Source organism: Python bivittatus, unplaced genomic scaffold (assembly GCF_059951505.1).
Source record: "Python bivittatus isolate LINGU-HERP-01145 unplaced genomic scaffold, Pbiv_v1 ctg000000_np1212, whole genome shotgun sequence".
NCBI classification, from domain to species: Eukaryota; Metazoa; Chordata; class Lepidosauria; order Squamata; family Pythonidae; genus Python; species Python bivittatus.
In genome coordinates, this window is record NW_028277028.1 from 4,530,279 (window position 1) to 4,549,648 (window position 19,370).

Below are 19,370 nucleotides of genomic sequence, written 5' to 3' on the forward strand. Positions count from 1 at the left end.
TTATTTAGGGTTATTTATTTAAATATATTAATAGATTAATAGGCTTTCTTTACTGGGATCTGAGGTCAGATTGTTCTTCAGTTTCCAGGCAGGTTTACTCTCCAGTGCACATCCTTCTTGATGTGGTTGCTTCAGTTACCTGACAGCAGTTCTGCCAGTGGGGCCTCTCTTGCATTCAAGGTTGAAACTGGAGGGAGGAATCTCAGATTAACCCACAGCAGGGGTAAGGTCAAGTGGACCTCTTATGGCTCAACCCCATGAAAGGAAGTCCAACATCAAACACAGAAGAAGGCAATGGCAAACTACCTCTGTATTGTTGCCAAAAAAACGGGATGAACATGGCTGTAACCTTTAAATTTAGATACAAGATTAGAAGACACTCCTAACTCCTAGGGAATAGCACAGAAATTTACCATATATCTGGAATGATGGTGTGATGGCTACCCCAAAGCCATAAGGAAGTCTGGTGGTGTCAGTGCTGAAAGAAATAGACAATCGCAAGCAGTTGAGCCCAACTTGATGTCACCTAACTAACTTTTCAGTGATTCCAGTGTTGTTTCAGAAGTCTGTTTTCTGCTTCTCCATGCTTCTGGTGGGTTATCTGGCTTCTTAAATATAGGTCACATATATATTCTACCAAAAGTTTATTAGTACTTTAAAAAAATGATCAGTTTAAAAAATATTTGGTTCCAAAGAGTGGGGAGGAAGGATGCTAGTCAGCTTGTTGAATTGCAGGATCTGCTTTAGATGCTAAATTTGCAATCAGTTGCCTCATTTACCAATTTCCTGTCTGTTTTATCCAATGCAATTAATTAGATGGGTCTGTTAGAAAATGTAGAGGTCAAGCTTAATTACAAAGCATAACAGGCTGCTTTATTGGAGTATAGCAGGAAATGGAGTATTTTACTTGGCAGTGAATAAAATCAGAGGAGAAAAAAGTGAAATAAGACTTGATTTAGTTGATTACCTCCCTTCTCTTATATAGTATAGGGCCTAGGCTGTAGGTTACAGCCTATCCTATGACAGCATCAAATGTTTCTATTTTACATTGGGAGTATGATGAGAGCCAGTTTGGTCTAGTGGTTAAGGCCCCAGGCTAGAAACCAGGGGACTGTGAGTTCTAGTCCCGCCTTAGTCATGAAAGCCGGCTGGGTGACTTTGGGCCAGTCTTTCTCTCTTAGCCCATGACGTCAGGCTCGGGCAACAAGCCGGTTGGTAAATTCCTGTCACAACCAATGGATCAACATTTGGTTAATCTGAAAAAGCAAACCCTGCACCTGTGGGAAAATGCTAGGAAGGAAAAAAAAATATGGGTAAGCACATTCAGGGCTCAGGTGACACTTTTGTAATAATAGCCAACTAATTTAGGACAGTGATGATTTTATTTATTTTGCTTATTTAAAAACTCAAAATAACTTATCAAATATACCTAAAGCACAGTAGAAAGAATCCAAATTACAGAATCTAATTTCATGTAAGAAAGGAAAAGCAGAGTCAAACAAAGCACCACTGAAGCAGGGATAAAACTCAGAGCCAGTAAAATTAAAATGTCTTAATAGGCTGAAGTTCAACTGAGAGGAAGTTGACTGAACCTCTGTAGGACTGGAATTCCATAAATGGAAGGTACCAAAAAGGCCCTCCCTTGTACTATGATCTGGTGCATCTCTAGAGCAGAGCAATGACAGATGCAGAATATATAGACACAGGAATGCAGGGAAGATGGCAAGATCTCAAATTACTTTGGGTTTAGCAGCAAAACACTGGATGTACAATTTTTTTAAAAAAATGGGATATGAAACAAAAAAAGAGAAACAACATTTTATATCTCTTTTTAAAGCATTGAACTTTGACCACATGGAATAATATTGATCAGTCTTTGCATTTTGTCAATAAAGAGCCATAGTGGTTCTTTATTACTGATGAATTCCAAATTTTGATACACAGCTCAAAATCACATTCACACCTTCAGACTATATTACTCTTCCCAAAACTATAGTAGCAAATTTACAGATAAACCAAAATGGAGCAATAGTGGGACAAGGATAACATATATAATGATAATCACTCCATCATTTTACACTTCCAGCATAATGAAGTTGACAGCCAATTCCTTTGAAACATCTTTCTGAGATGTCCAATAAATATGAAAAAGTATTGAAATAATCTCCTTTTAAAAATGATGTGAAACTTAATGTTCTTTAAAACCCTTAAACATTTATTTGTTTATTGGGCATTTTAACTCTTTATAACAAAATTCTTGTAAGAGCTGACACTCTTTAATTATCTGTACAAAATTATGTAGATTTGATAAGTAATCACACTATCTGAGCCTTTTATAAAACCAGATTGCACTCAAAGGTAATAACATCTATAGTCTATGTGCTGGGCGTTTTAAGTGTATTCAAACAGAAACTGGATTCCAGAGCAGGTGGTTTAAAATTAGAGTAATGTGATTAGAAAACCAGTAATGTGATTAGAAAGAAAATAGTCTGGATACACATTCTGTGCCTACAAAACCTTCTGAATATTAGTGCACTGCTAATCAGCCTATTAGTATGATGGAAAATAATGGGGAACAGGAAAGAGATAAGAAAATCTGTAGATTTGTGAAGTTCTATTTCACATTCACAGTCCATTTTGTAGTTGGAGTCCTAGTCCAAGTTCTTTACCAATATCCCAAATGCATTAGAAATTATTAAGATAAAAGCTGAAGATGATAAGCTAAACGATTTGGTAACTTTTCAATGGAGCCTAAACTATAGTCAATATTTCTATGTAAACATCCTATGAACATCCTAACATATGAAGCTGTCAATCTGTTACTTCAAGTTCTCAAAACTGTTAGCTCCAGTTTTGAGAACTTATTCTAAACCCAGTTCTGTGAGACTTCAAATGTGAAATTTCTGTCTTAACTCCTCGTTTTGTGCTAAACAGAATGCTGATCAGAGGGTTCCAGAGTCTACTGTTCAATGCAGTAAGAAGATTGTAATGGATGTTCACCTTTTCATTCATTTTATTTGGTATCAATGCAGGAAATTACACTTGGAAAGAATGTTTAATGTTCCATTTAAAATATGCTAATATTCCTTTTTTATTGTATGTAAATGCCATTTTAGCAGAAAAGACAACATGTACATATATGAAATAAGTAAACAAATATTTTTAAAAGCTAAAATAGGTAATTGAGTGACTTCTGCTAGATCGTTTCTTGCTAAAAGTCCTACTAAAAGGTTCTCTTTTGGTAAGTTGTCTGTCTCTCTCTCACCACTGGACCTGTTCCACACAACTAGGACAACCTGGTTGTTGCAGCAGTTGTTGCCTTCAGCTGGTATTTACCCCCCATCCTGAGTTATAGGTGCAAGGCCAAAAGAAGGAAAACGGCTGCTCCACCTGCTGTTTGATAAAGGATAGGACAACATAGGCCCAGTATCTTGGTAGTCAATTAGAAGTGGCCTAGGCATTCACAGGTATGCCACCAGATTACAACTGTCCACCAAAGCTGTAAACTAGCACCACTAATGTCTGTTTAAAGTAGAATTTAGGTTCTTAGAAACACACAAAAGCAGAGAAAATACAGATGAGTGTTAGGCTCAGATAAAAAGAATTAGGATTCGAAGAGCACCTATTTGGGGGAACAGTGGGTAGGCCATAAAAAATGGAGATTAAGCCAGAGTGAAAGAATAGCTTTGAAAGAAATTGGGCAAGACATGAGTACAAAAACCAAGATGCACTTCTGATTGAAAGGAAGAAAGTGCTTTGGTGTGCACATGGCCACACAAATAGCAACTGCTGGCACCTCCTTAAAACAAACACATGTTTTCCCAGGTTTACACAGAGACAGTTGTACAATGCTGGTAGAAGATGCAGCTGCTTTAAAAAGTTATTAATAGGTGCTACATGGCTGCTGCCCACTAGGAAAAGACATAGCTGCTTTAAGGGAGTTGCTGATAAGTGCTATGTGAGCTCCCCACACTCTTTGAAGCACCTTTGACTCTGCAGCACCACACATCCCTACTAATTATTGCATCTAGAAATCTGGGTACGCTAGATTCTTCCCTGAGCCCTAGAAAATTTCATCCTACAACCTAGGGAGCGACTAAATTCTTCCCTTCCCTTCAGTCACCTGCTGAAAATTCAAAGAACAAAAGCCTCCAGTAAAGTCCTCTCTTGCTTTGTAAATCCTTTTAAGGGGAGGAGAATAACCTAACTAACCCTTCTAGGGGCTTCTTTACCAGAGGTAGAAGGTATTAATTTACAGATTAATTGCATACTGTATGTGTTCTCATTTAAAGAATATCTCTAGAAGCTTGCTTTGTGAGAAGTGACCACTGCATAAGTTAATGAAGCATTCCATTTCTTACAACTGCAAAAACGTCCAGTAAAATAATCAAAGCAACAAGAGTTACGGGAATAAGGTTTTCATTAAAGGTGGGTGATTGAAATCATCCTGTATTCTCTTCCTCTCTTTACTATTTGGAGTAAAATAAATTCACAAAGCAATGAAAGTTACAATACATATATCAACAGTAACTTTAATTTGTATCCCCAGGCTATGGCATTCATCTTTCAGTATGATAGAATTTGGCTTCAATTAGTGCAGAAGTTCAGCACACACCATTACTTGCATTCACAAGCAAAAGAGTATTTACTACAACATAAGTAACACTTTTTATGTTCTGGTAAATTCTCCCAAGTGGCAAGCAAAGCTGTTACATATCTTTTTGGAAAGTGATTCCTGAAAGGTCTTCTGGCTTTTTTCACATACTTTTACAAATTTCTCAGATGGGGACCTACCATCAGTTATAGTGTCTGCAAGGGGATATTTTCAGTCCCTGGTCTTCAAATACACCCCAACATAACTCTGATTGTATATGAAACAAATGCATCATTGTTTAATTTTTTTAAAAGGAGAGCAGATGGTATTAAATGTTAATGGACATTGCATACCAGTCATACCACTTAGCAGTTTCTCAGCTGTTGATCTTTGACAGGCAGAAGCATCTGGTTTCTAAAAATACTTGCCAGAACACACACTATCTTCCCAGTAGGAGACAGTAAACTGAATGTTGTAGCTATTGCATGCACATTTTTTTTCAAGAATAATACAATTTTACTCATGGTTCCATGAAGCCAACCCTGATAGTGTGTGGCCAACCTTTTTCCTCTCTGCAAAGGCACTTTGATGAGCTTAAAAAAGCCTTTCCTGTTCTCTATGGAAGTAGGATGCTAATTGGGAGGTCCTGAGACTGCCCATTTATAGGATTGGTTCTCTGAAAGTTGGGAAGTCTTTAAAGAGCAGGAGTGATACAAAATCTGAGTCATTTGGAACCTTCCTGTATTAAAAGCTTGGATGTCTTGATATAGTAAGAGGAGACATGGAGACAGTTGAAGTGTTCAGTCCAGAAGGCAAAGGTAGGGGGCTGAAGGCAGCAAAAGAATTTTGGGCCGGAGATGTAATTTTTGCAGAGCGAGCCTATGCTGCGGTGGTATTTGACAGGTAAGCAGGGAAAATTAATATGTGCATTGTTAGGAAGCCAGAGGGGAATGTAAGACGGAGATGGTACAAAAGAGATGCAATTCATCACACCCTAATCAGGGAGAACGTTATGACTCCTTGTCTAATTCATAGATGAGAAAATAGGAGCACTTGAGAAAGAGACTTCCCAGACAGCGCTAGTTTTCTTGAGCAGTGGTGAGACAGAAGATTCCTCTTTTCAACTCTGCCTTGAAGCTGTTGGGTGCCTTTCAGGCTTAGACACCCCCCTCCCCCCAATCATGCAATGTCAGCATAATATGGTCAGGATATATGTAGAACATTTAACAACTTAGGGGTGCTACACGAGTGTTTAATATGTATTAGTTATCATCGCAGTCAACTGCCAGCTATCTGGTATATCAAGAGGCTCATACTGGCAGTGCTTCACTGAGGCTATCAAATATTACCTATTACTCAGATATTATTAATCCAAAATGATGAGAATAAGATTCATGAAACATTTTCCCCATTGGCTTCCCTCCATGTCCCTTCTTCTCTACAATTCAAAGGATGCTTTAAATCCCTGGTTTTTTTAAATATATATGTTTAGATTTGAATAAGATCTCAGGTTGAATCTCCCAGAATTACTGGATGACTCTCACTCCTTCATATATCATGTATGCATGGGCAATGTGAGTGGAAACAGCCTGCAGTTGTAGGACTGTACCTCTGTGGCTTCCCCTGTTTTATAATCCGTAAGTGAATATGGATCTATGAGATAGGGAAGCCTGTTTACCTAGATTGCTTTGTTCACAGATTTCTGCAGGTCCTGGAGCCCTGCACAATCAGTAGTCTGGAAAAATATGCTGGCCTTGTCTTGCCTGCTTTTGGATGTGGCCAGTGCTGGACAAGTCATGTGTCCCTGAAGCGGGAGTAGGGAAGCCCTCCTTTTCTACCCATATTGCTTCTTCATACTAACAATACCCAAAAGAGGTAATTGATTTTTCATAGGGAACATATATTGAACTGTAAAAAAACAAAATGATGTGGGACCAACAACATTGACTTCACCACTAACTCAGGCCACCACGCATTAAGGCACTAAATGCTTCTTTAATCCCTTCCTTCCAAGTGTGAATAGTAACAGAGGCTTTATCAATGTTCTGCTTGAGTCTTGGTGCTATATTTAGGCATGCTGTTTTGCCCCTTTAGTTCAGCCTCCTGAATCTCCCTGCGCCTTTTCCCTTAGGCTGGGGATGGGAAACAGTGTACATGACTTCCTCAGCTTTGGAATCACTGCTTGTAGGTAAGCTAGCTTCACTCACCGCCATCACTGTACACTGTTGCTATTCTCCCCAGATGAGAGGATTCTGGATGTTCATTGGAACATTTTCTTCACACATATAACTAGTGAAGGAATGCTCCTACGCACTATTCCTCCCATACATTCAATGTGTGAAAAGTTTTATGTGCAACCTCCATTTGAGAAAGCCTACTGGAGACCTGAGTTAAAAGCTTGCCACAATGTGATTATATAACCAAATTAGTAAAACCTATTTATTCAAAGAAGCCTGGAATATGTTCGCTTATTGTAAAAGAAGTTTTTCCTTTGTACACCTTATCTTCCAAGTACTGTTCACTAGAGATACAGAAGAGAACTTCATTCTAGTTCACATACACATGTCTATGTGTGTAGATATGTGGATAGGTGTCTTTTATCAGTGAATGGTCTTGCATTCCCTTCCCAGTGTTATCTTGGCCTCCCTCTAAATGGGTGTGTGCACTTTATTCACAAGTCCAAATGGCTATGATGCTGTACATAGCAGTGCATGACTTTGGGATCAGGGGTTACGCCAGAGTCAAATGAAAATGGGAGCTAATGATGATGGTTAGGTGTTACTTGGAAGGTGCAGCAGAGATTGAAATGGTTATTGAAACAATATTTTATATTTCAAAGAAGAAACTAAATAGTAGTCTGAAAATAATTGATTACCAGAAGTTAAACTCACCCTTTTTTTGGCCAGATACCACTCTTTGAGAAAAGAATTATTTGGTCTACAGACTACAGAAGGACTATAGAAAGCATGTCATTGATGCCATCAAATTGCTTGAGTGGATAGGGCCAGAATTCCAGTATTACTGTTTTTGGGAGGGCAACAGGGAGCAGTTTAATTGACAAAATGGATGCCTTAATCTTTGCAGAGTAGCCTGTAGAAATCCAGTGTCTGGAGGTTAGGGTTTGGGCCAAAAGAAGCTTTGACTGAATCCCAGCATAAAGGATTTGTGTTTGTCCAGAGATATCTTGGTTCATTAAATGACTGCCCTGAATAGGGGTCATCTCCCCTCTGAAGGAAAAGGTCCACAACTTGGGGGTTCTCCAGGGCTCATGGCAATGACTGGAACAGTAACTGGAAACCATGGCCAGGGGCTCCTTTGCCCAGTACAGGCTGTTGCACCAGTTGCAGACCTACCTGAACCATGAAGCCCTGATGACAGTGACTCGTGTCCTCATTATCACACATCTAGATCACTGTAGTGCACTATACATGACAATAAACTTTGAAGATAACTTTCAAACTGCAGCTGGTTCAAAATAGTGGCTACTAGGATATTGTTGAGCGAGAGTCATTACTGTTGTATAACATCAATTTTCTGGTCACTGTACAGAAATAGCAGGGCTGGTGAAACAACTTAAACCCAGCAAAGTCCCGGGCAATGATTTTATTACAGCTGAGGTTGTTAGTGGTAATCTGGAATGGTGGACCCCAGTGTTAGCATCCTGTTCACTTTTATAGGCATTACTGCACAGATTCCAAGGGAATGGAGCTTAGCTATTATAGTGCCTATACACAAAAAAAGAAATCATGATTTATCTCCCAGTTATCAACCCATAAGTCTTTTAAACATCATTAGTGAATGTTATGCTAAACAACTTTATAATAAGTTTGCAGACTGAGTTGAGTCAGAATTTATATTAGCTGATGAGTTGGCAGATTTTAGAGCCACATGTTCAATCACAGACAACACTCTAATGTTACAGCATTTAGTGGAAAAATACTAAATGCTCAAGCTGGTCCACACTACTATATAGGCTACCTTCATTGAATTTAGGTTTTCATTTGACTCTATCTCTAGATCAAGGATGCGGTGCAGACTTAAAAACTCCACTGTAAATAGATCCTTGTTCCTGTTGAGTAAATTGTATGAACATTCTAAATTAGAAATTCATTGCAATATGCAGGGAAATTACACCAGAGAAATCTCTATCCACAGAGGAGTTAGGCAGGGCTGCATCCTATCACCTTTGTTATTTAATTTGAATTTTAATTCTATAATAATTAACTTAAACAGCCTCCCATGCCACAGTCCAAAACTAGCTGATAAACACATCGCAATACTGTACTTTTGTATGCAAGTGATGTAGTACTGCCATCTTATACACCAATTGGTTTAAACCGAACTCTGTGCACTTTAGGGTGTCAAGATGAATCATTGGAGATAAATTATTCTGAACTAAAATCTTGGTGTTTGCTAAATGCCCTAGAGTACATGCTTGGCAGCTAAATGGGCAGCTGATTGAACAAGTTAAAATCTTTAAATATTTGGGGATAGTATTTCACTCCTCCAGGGCCTATCAGGATTATATTGTTCAAAATGCCCCAAAATCAGCTACAGTCCTGAAATCTTTCCATTATTCCAGATGGGCACTATTTAAACCAGCTGTCCTTAAAATTTTCCCAGCAAAGGTTTGAGCACATGCTTTATTTGGGGTACATATAGGACTGTATAGCTCTTGTGCCTTTCTTGAGAGAGTACAAGCTAAATTTTTAAGGTCTATTTTTCAGGAGCACGAAGGGTGCTCAACATATCCTTCACTGTGAGACAGGTGTGATTAGAGTTGAGATCAGCATAGGCTGTGTATATTTTCACACTGGCTAATGTTAATGTTCTTTCCCATGGGCCTGAGGCCCCTAATTCTTGTGGATAATTATGAATCAGCTTGGAGAAGACCAATTCACCAAAAATTACAGAGTTATGGCCTCTTAAGGGACATGTTACTGATAATGGGTTACAAAAAGTTGGAGAATAGTTTAAAACAATTTGTGTTTGATGTAGGTAGGCAATTAGATTTGTCAGCTCTTCCTAGAGATGTGTTTTTGAGTAGCCAATCTCCTTATTTTAGACCAACAAGTTATCTAAACCGGATAACTATTCCCAAATTTAGGACAGCATTAACCTGAGCTCATTTTAATGCACTCCCCATAGCTGTTCTTGATGGAAAGCTTAGGAAAATCTAAGATTTTTCAAGACTTTGTCCTTGTGGTGATATGACACATGTATTACTTTATTGTTCATTCTATCAAGATGCACAATTACAATTTATAACCCCTTTATTAACTACATTTCCAGGTCAATCAGAATTATTTATATAGAAATTGTTATAAGATGACCAGTATGATTCAGTTTCTTTGAATATGGCCAAAGTTTGTTTTGTTGTCTGTAAAATTTGTCACCATCAATTGCATTGATAATTCAGACATAGCTGTTTATTTTATTTTTATTTTGTAATGTTTGTTTTCTTTTATTTGGTATGTTTTGACCTTTTTGCTTTTCTAAATGGAACACTGGTTATTGACTGTAATAAAAAAAACTGACTGATCACTGCATTGGCTACCAGTAGGTTTCTGGGCCATTTCAAAGAGGTGGTTATCACCCATAAAACTCTATGTGGCTTGGCTTGAGGTTAACTTAGAGAATGGCTCCTTCAGGTGGAATCTGCCCAGCCCATGAGATTAAATATGAGGTATTGTTTTTTAGGTTTCTGCCTCATGAAAGATCAAAGACACAAAGGCCATTAAAATGATCCTGTTTCAGAAAGCGTTTGGTGACTGATTTCTAGCTGATTGTGGGCATTGGGCTGCTGTTAATGGTGTGTTGTAGATATTTTATTTTTAACTTGTAAACTGCTTGGAGCCCAACTTAGCAGTTTAGCAGCTTAAATTAGACTTCTTTGACCTGGTACTACAATCATCCACCAGCAAATATTTATTTATTCATTTGTTAGATTTATAGGCTGCCTTTGTCCAGGACCTTAAAGTGGCATCCAGTTTTCCATACAAAACAACCCTGCGATATAGATTGGGCTGGGAAATAATAACTGAGCTTCCATGGCTGAGAATAGGTTTAAACCTGGATCTCCCTGTTTTTAGTCCATCATCTTAACCATTACACCATGCATTGGGAAACCATGGTTTAAATGATGGGCCTTTCCTGGTCCTGAAAATATCAAAGTGTGTTCTTTCACAATACCCTGTAAAAGGATTGCTTCTCTTTTGTTGCTCTGGTACTGAATGAATATCAGTTAGATGGAAGACAGGAAATCAATGAAATTCACATTTGTTCAAGCACTTGTCTTTGAAACAGAGCAGTTCTCTTTAGCTTTATTAGAAATGTATTGATAAGTAACCATGTTTCACTTCCTGGACTGCTGGCACAATTGATGGATTTATGCAGTCTATTTTTTTTTTTCCTCCCTGGTAAGTCCTTGCAGCTAAGTCTTGGAAAAGGGCATGGTGGTTATGGCGGCTTTCATTTCAGGCATTTAAGAAGTTCGTACACAGTTGATCTAGAAGATAGCTTCTGTACTTTTCTCATTGAGAAGATGTACACAGACACTATGGCAGCTTTCTCCAGCTGGACTATGTTAGCAAATGTTCTCAATTTTGCATCTCCAGATATGTTGGGAATCCAGCACCCAGAAGCCCCAATAGCAACCTTCTGGAATCGTGAGAACACTGGCTCTGTCATGCCAACACAGCTGGAGAATGACACATTGGGGAAATTAGCTCAGTACACTCTTACATGATTGATAGAATTCCAACATTTCCCCCCCAAGATCATATTTCAGTTCTCAAAAGCAAGCCCTATTTTATATCTCAGATTAGCTGTACGGGGAAGTGTCTGCGGGTTGATGTGATCCTTGGCAACACATTTGCTAAAATTGGAATCATACAGTGAAGATTGACAACGCCCCTGTGAAAGAACAACAGTACAATCATGTTTATGTGCATGACAGAAAGAAGTGTCCATCTAGCATGTGTGTGCATCTAACAAGTAGAAGGGACAGCAAGGTCACATTCACCATCCCCTTTCTTTGAAGTGCTATGGCCCTTTATACAGCATCTTCATAGCATTACCCAGCCATCATTGAAGTGATATAAAGACTGTCCTCATTACTGTTATTTTGGCCCAGCAATGGGTGGCAAGAAGAAAAGAGGCCTTTGCTTCTCTTCCCTCCTTCCTTGTCATTGTTCTGCAGCAATGACAATTACAGCAAGCCTGGAAGAGGGTCTCTCTTTTTCCCAGGGCAATTAATAGGAGGGAGAGGAAGGAAAAACACTTGCTCTCCTCTTTTCCTCTTGTGGGGTCCTCTGCTGCTTTTGCTACCACCTGCTCAAAGCCAGACTGACAGCAGAGCAATGGCCATGGTTTGCTTTGGAAAGTGTCAGCTATTAGAGACAATTCTGGCAAGGAGGGGAGAAAAGGGGGATGAGAAAAAAACCTATATTGAAACACTTCATTTGCTTTACAGCATATAAAATATTACCACGTGTGGAAAATGTAGATAAAGAAGTTTTCTTCCTCTCTCAGAATGTTAGTGTGTGGTCATCCTTTGAAACTAAGTGCAGAGAAGCTCAGGACCAATAAAAAGAAGCACATCTTTATACAACACATACCTTCACTGTGACCAACAGGTGGGGTGATGGCAACCAATTTAGAGCCAGGAAAAAAACAACCACCACCCAAGGCTGCTTTAATGAGTTACCTCATTAAAGCAGCTATGTTGTTCTTCAGGCTCATGAGGAAGACTTAAAAAAAGATGTGGCTGCTGCTGTTGCTGCTTTAAAGAGGGGCTGCCCCTGTAGTCCTCCATGTTCTGAAGCACTTTTCTGAATCATTTTTGAGTCATACACAGATCTATTAGACAAAGTCATGGTACTTCAATCTAGCAATGGCTACGGTCCTGGTGGCAGTGTATTATGTCCTGAATTACAGGCAGCATGCCAGCTACTGGGGAGCATCATCATGGCAGAGGGCTATAACTATTCTGTCCTGTTTCCTGAATGGAGTTGATTGGCCACTATGGGACCCAGAATATTGGTCTAGAGGGAGCTTGGGCTGATCCAGAAGAGCTTTTCTTAAGTTGCAACTTGCACAAAAGGATGAGTTAAAAGGACAAAATGAGACAGCAAACAAATTCACTATATTTTCTCATTTTGTCCCTGGCAGGAAACTATGGTTGTAGATTTTAGAGAAACTAGTGTATTAAAATGTAAATCATTGTTTAATATCCTGATTGGTTCCCTTTCAGATTACACTGGAAAATATATTGTAACTAATGAAGGTGCCCTGATATGTTGTTGTCTCATGCAAAGAGTGGAATGAACAGGCTAATGCCTGGAGGAAAGGCTTGTTCATATTTTGGATTATTCAGGCTCTTCTTTTATTTTAATAATCCATATAGCTACCCAGTGTGTTCAATGGGATTTATTGCCAGGTAAATAGATTTGCAGTTTCTGTGAGCCCAGTGGGATTTATTTCCTGGGAAATGGTGCTGCCTGCCATTCCTTCATGGCCTCCTCCAAGGAGTCTCCCCCCCCCAAATGTCAGCTGAGTTGAGCTACAGCTGTTTTTATCCAGGCTTCTGTCTCCTTGTTTCCATATAAGGAGAACAAAGTCTGCAGCATCTTTTCACTGCACTGACTTGACAGTTGATAGAAACCAGTCAGGTACTTCAGACTGATGTCCAGCATTGCCCAGTGCACGCTTGAGGGTTCTGCCTGGGTTTGTGTGGCTTCTCCAGAGCAAGTGGCGTTTTCATTTTAAAGCTGAGAGTCTGGCTTATTCTTCGGTTGTTATCAGCCTTGCGAAACACAATTACCTTATCTTATTTTAACCATAGGAAGAAAAGCATGGTAATATATAATTTACTAGGTTAAGGGTGGACTTTGCAATAAGCAGAAGAGCAAGATAAATATATTTCAGATTTCTTTTATTCTTTCCCTCCTTTATTTGTTCTTTGCCCTTTCATTAAGTGTGCTGGAGGTGTAATTCCGACAGAGAGCTGTTAAGACAGATGCCCAAGTTCAAGAAGGGATGGCAGAATGCCCATGAAATGGAATAAGTATTAGAGATTGATGAACGAGACCACTTTGCCTGCTGTAGTCCTTCAGGAAGAGCCAAGAGTGGCTCTTTCTGGCACAATGTGTGGAAATCCCACCATTATCTTGATCCTGCATTTTGCTTATGGGGAAGCATTTGTGTGAGGTTGTGGCTGTCTGATCCTGAATCTGAGCCTGCTCCTGCAGACTTTCAGAAAGTGGGCTGGAGATTAGTTCACCACAAAATGAGCTCATGACTAAATTGTCTCAACTTTCTCACCACAGGCAAAAGATACAAGCTTTAAGGTAATTTGAGCTGAACCAACCAACCCTGTACCATCAAGGGAAAAAACAAACGAAGAAAAAGATATCTGTTCTGATAGGGAAGATATTTGGTTCCTTAAAATGCTCTGAGTTGGTAAAAAACACAGTCACATTATTTATTGTTTTTACTGATTATCCAGCCTTCCTACTGATGAACAAGAGTCCAGAAGGCTAACAACAATAAAATAATACAATACAATAATAAATACATTAAATAGGGGCAATAAAACAAGTAAAATTGCAACCAGGATCCACCAGTTCAGCAGGCAAAACCGGCTTATGCCCCACAGGCAGCATTTGTCTAAATACTGTAAAAGTGCCTCCCCGGGGGGGCATCTGGCCAACCTTGACTGAGCTTGGAAGCCAAAGCAAGAACTGGGCTGTACTCTGGTTACTACTTTTCAGGGAGGGCTGCCTGGAGTTCCAGGGGTGGAGGCTATAGGCTGCAAAGTTGAAAAAAGATCTTGGAAGAAGGCCATGGCAAGGCATTTCTGTCACACTGCCCAGACCATAGTCGCCAGGAGTCCAGCTTGCCTGGAGAGTGTCTTTACCTATTTAAAATAAAAAATAGGTCCTCCTTAGCTTTGTCTGGAATGGCTTGTGCGCCCTTCTAATATGGTTTGCCAAAGAAGCTTTCCTTAGTGCTAGGATTTCTCAAAGCAATCCTTTATTATCACATGCCAAAGTTAAAGGTGTTTTAAAGAGCATGAAATAAACACCAGGCCTACTTCTTTTCAGCTTCTAAACCCTCTCATGCAGCTCTTCACCCTGTACAGTATCTTAGTGCTCCATTTCCTGAGGCTGCAAATTCTTGGCTCTGGGCTGATTTGGGAAGCTCCAAAGGTACAAATTAATTCCATTTCCAGACTACCAAAATGGAGGTTATATTCCTGCCCCGAAGTCTGATGAATTCAATCCAAGAATATATTTTGTCATCCCTTGAACAGTTTTTACTAGTTAGTTCTTAAAAACTTAAATGCCATCATTCTAAGTATAAATCCCAGATTGTAACCGCATCAACAGATTCTGTTGCTAAAGGCTGATTTGCAACTGTTCATCACCTTTTACAAAATGTACTTTGGTTTTTAAATGGTATCGTTTATGGAGTGAGAGCTTCTCCTTAGGCAGCCATCAGCCATAGCTGACCCTTCACAGGCTGGGGAATTCTGGGAGTTGAAGTCCACTCATCTTAAAGTTGTCAAGGTTGAGAAACACTGTGCTAGAATGTTAAAAGGACTAGATATGCAATGCGTGCCTTGGGGGGCGGGTTGAAAGGCAGTTCATAGATAGTTCATGAAAGTAGTTCCATAAATGCAACTATTTCTTGTAACTGTAGTATACTTCCACATGTTTCTCTCATGCTAGATAAGTATAACTAAGGTCCTTTTAGCTTCCTCTGTGGGGAGGAGGAAAGAAAAGCAATACCCTTCTCAGCTCACCCTATTTAGGTTGGCCTAGCAAGGAGGCATTACTTGTTTTCTTTTTCTTTTATTATAACTTTATTAAATTTTAAAACAGAAAGATAAACACTTACAAGAACTAATAATCAAGAAAAAGAATAGAAGAAAGAATAAAGAGAAGGAAGGAGAAGAGAAGGCATTACTTCTTGTCTTCTCCCAGAACTCCTTTAGGAGAGCAGCTGGCAAAATGCACAACTCCACCTTCCCACCTCTTCTCATATGTTGCCTTCTCATTCCCTGAAATAGGCAAGAAATCTATTTTCAGTGTAAGAATAATTCTGATCGTTATATCTCTCTTTTGCACTTTGAAGGTAGTGGTCCTGCCTGAATTCTCTATAGCTTGGAAGCCATTATAGTACAAACTGGTATCAATTTAGTACTAAAGCCAAAACTCTCTGAGTAAGTGTGAGGGGTGGGAGCAAAACGTATGTCTGATGGCCCCTGGAGTTTCCTTGCTTTTTCTAGCCACTGCTTCTCATAGTCCCTAGACTTCTCGCAGATTACTCAGACAACTGGCCATGCAGAGCAAAGAATGACAATTTTCTTGAGACCCTTGGTTGAACTTTTTTTTTCTTTGAAAAAGGGTACGTGGCTTGTAACTGCATCATGTCACTGAAGAGGATAAAGCAATGTTTTTGGCCTGATTTTTTTAGGGTTTGGGGTTTTGGAAACTACAAAATGTAAAGCATCCATTTATTCAAGTGACAGAATTTGGGAGTATGCGCTCAGTGTTTCCATACCGTTTCACCTCTTAAACTTCTAAGAAAAACAAAAAGCTGAACATATTAGCTCCAACCACCTGAAAGGTGCTATGGGGGCTGCAAAAGGGGTGCTGGGATGGACCATGTATGTCTTACAAAAGTTGCTTCCCAACCTCACGTCCTCTAGCTGTGCAAGACTACTGGCACGCTGATGATGAGCCCACTGCCTCTGGAGAGCTCCAGGGTAGGCAGGGCTCTTTGTGCCCATGTACTTCACTGCAGAAGTTCTGCTGCTGCTGCTTTCCTCCATCCGTTACCACCCCCACTGGAATATGGTGCCTGGGCAAAAGAGTGGAGTGAGGAACAGGAGAGGAGAGGAGAGGAAAGTGTGAATGGGAGAGGCTGTGACAAGTGACAGAGGGGGAAGTTTTAAAAGAGTTATAGGAAGAACAAAAAGAATGTTTAATGAAGATTTTCAAGAGTGTTGCAGGTTGTCCTGTATCTGCATAATTATTTTATTTTTTTACTTTATTTAAAAAATACACGCTACCCTTCAAAACAAGGTGCAGTTTTAAGAGGGGTGCTTGAACCACGGGTTATTGAGATTACATCCTGAACTGTGTTGTCATATTACAGAAGACACTGCATTTCATGTTAATATTATTGCATGTGTATATGGAATTGAGGTTGACGAAATAGATCTTATGCCTTGGACACAAAAAGATCTTTGACAGTACTTGCTCTGCCCAAAGCAAATATTTCTTCAGTGTAGTGGTTAAGATGTTGTACTAAGACTAGGTTGACCCAGGTTCAAGTCTGCCCTCAACCCTGGGTGACTTTGGGTCAGTTGTTGGGTTTCAGCCCAACCGACTCACAGGATTGCTGTTGCGAGGAGGAGCATCCGGTATCTTGACTTTTTTTTCAAAGGAGGATAAAATTAGAGGAGACTGCCTTGAGCTCTTGAGAAAAGATGGTGAATAAATGAAACAAAGGAAATTAGTACATATAAAATGACTTTGGGAAGGGCCACTGGAAAGCCTGGGAACATGCTGAGGTATCTTATTAACTAAGAGTTGAACTGCAATTTCCAGGTGACTATTAAGGCACTATTTTCCTCCTTTCAGCCTCACACACCTTGTCTGCCACACTTGCTTCAAGAGGCATGAGAAACTTCATCGCTGTGGCCAGTGCAAATTTGCCCACTACTGTGATCGCACCTGCCAGAAGGATGCCTGGCTGAATCACAAGAGTGAATGTTCTGCAATCAAAAAGCGTGGGACAGCCCCAAATGAAAACATCAGGTGAGAGGAACAGCATAAGGCAGCAGACTGAGAACAATTGTAATGAGTTTGTAATGAAGTACCCGATGGCTTGAAAAAACAGCAATGTGCCTTTGTTCAAGGCTCAGACAAGCTGAAATGCAGGGTGATTTTTAACCCCTTTCCCATGGAAGGAAAGTCAGTATGGCAGAGATTTCCTTTTATCCACTTGAATTGTTTACTCTAATTTGCTTCTTTTTCCTGTGTACGTTAAATGGACCTCTGAAAGGGGACACCAAAACTGAATGAGATTTGCCTATAAAAATGGAAGAAAGGCAGCATTTTGAGGTTTTTTTTAGCTTGTAGTGGTTGCTTATCTGCATTTTTTCTCATGGTTTCACCCATTACTGTGCTCATGGAGAAGACCCATTTCTCTGGAACATTATGATCCAAATGATGGTTAACACACCTATGCTTTCATCCAAAACAAAGCACAATAACATGAAAATGACAACACATGTGCAGTGAAGTTAACTTAGAAACATTATAATTATATACTTGCAATCCCACACAAGTAGGCAAGTCTCAGAATTTGTGAGATGATATCGTCATACATGTGTTGTCATTTACTCCCCTGCAGATGCCCATCAATGCTTTTATTACTGTCTCTATCCCATTTTCATCTGTTCAACTTATTTTGTCCAAAATATTTCTTGGTCCCTTTTCAGTTTACAGCTTCAGTTTTAAAAGAGTGATTTTAATGTTAAATAATTCATTTAAAACAACTAAGAGGAATAAATACAAGTTAAAGCTGAAAAAGATGTGAAACACATTTTAAAGATAAATTGTGATGTATAAAACAGATTTTTAAAAAATTTCTAGGGGAGCTGTGAAAATGTTACACACACATAGTCTCTCCATTAACCCCATGCTGACATAAAAAAGTGCAGTCCCCACTGGACATCCAGTTCAACACTGCTTCCTCACAACAATACTCAACTTGGGTTTTTCTCCTGATGAAAAAGGCTCCTGGCTCATACAGAAGCCAACGTAGGTTCAGTTGTATATGTAAAGGCTTCTTTTCTGGTGAAGCCTTTACATATATCTGTAGGCAGCTGAGACTATTTCAATGTCCTATGCGTGGGAATTTCATAGTGAACGGGCATAGGTTTTCTAAAGGCCTTTTCCTAGTCCACCAACATTCAGAAGGTGGGAGGATCAGGAAAAGGCCTTCTGGAAGATGATCTTGTTGAGAGAGATTCATATGAGATTTTTTGGATGCTAGTCCTATCTATAGCATACTTATGGCTTAGTGACTATATAGTCCTTTGTTCTGTGAAGTCCTTGCTCAGAGTGCTGGTGATTGTAGCTGGCACTGCTCTTGTAATGTGAAGAATTATAGGAATCATTAGTGTTGTAGCTGGAGTAGTCAGAGGAAAGAGGTCTACCCCAATCACTACATGGTTGTTATAGTAAGCTGTGTGGATCTGTGGACCATGAACATTGCTGACATCCAGCAGCGTGATCAAGAGGCCCCTCTGTTGAGATTGTGGAAAGCCATGCAGAGCACAGAGGTTAGTGTGAGCCAAAGGTGTGAATAGGGCAACTTCCTCCATAACCAGCCAAGCAAGAAATTGGCCAGTTTCTGCAAGGAAGCCATATGGAGCCTCACACTTGGACAGATCCAGCAAGATCAGCTGGGATTGAGTAAGGACAAGGAGGAGCAAATATATTGCACAGATGATATCAGTAGGAGAAGAAGAGAGGAGGTGCTTGGAAAGAGGACAACCATAGGCTCTGGAACTTAGCTTCCAATTTCCATTGACTCAGTCTTTTTATTTCCATGCTTTCACACTACAACAGAACCACCACAAATAACAAGGGCCACCTGTACAATGCCTATAACCTTGTTGGATTTGGTTCTCAGTTCTGTTGCAGTTGCTCATTAGATTTGCTAAGCGATTGGATAGTCAATATTCAAGGCAAAT

General features: G+C 39.6%; 1 protein-coding gene and 1 pseudogene across 1 annotated transcript in view; both read left to right on the forward strand.

Moving 5' to 3' along the window:
• The first annotated feature begins 5,314 nt into the window (after positions 1-5,314).
• Positions 5,315-19,370, forward strand: part of SMYD1 (SET and MYND domain containing 1) — a 31,126-nt gene continuing 17,070 nt past the window's right edge. The window contains exons 1-2 of the mRNA XM_007432383.3: positions 5,315-5,497; positions 17,248-17,424. Coding sequence (XP_007432445.1) covers positions 5,376-5,497; positions 17,248-17,424 — 299 coding nt within the window. The 5' untranslated portion in view covers positions 5,315-5,375. The remainder of the gene's footprint in view (positions 5,498-17,247; positions 17,425-19,370) is intronic.
• On the forward strand, positions 11,450-11,541 carry LOC112541138 (U6 spliceosomal RNA; annotated as a pseudogene).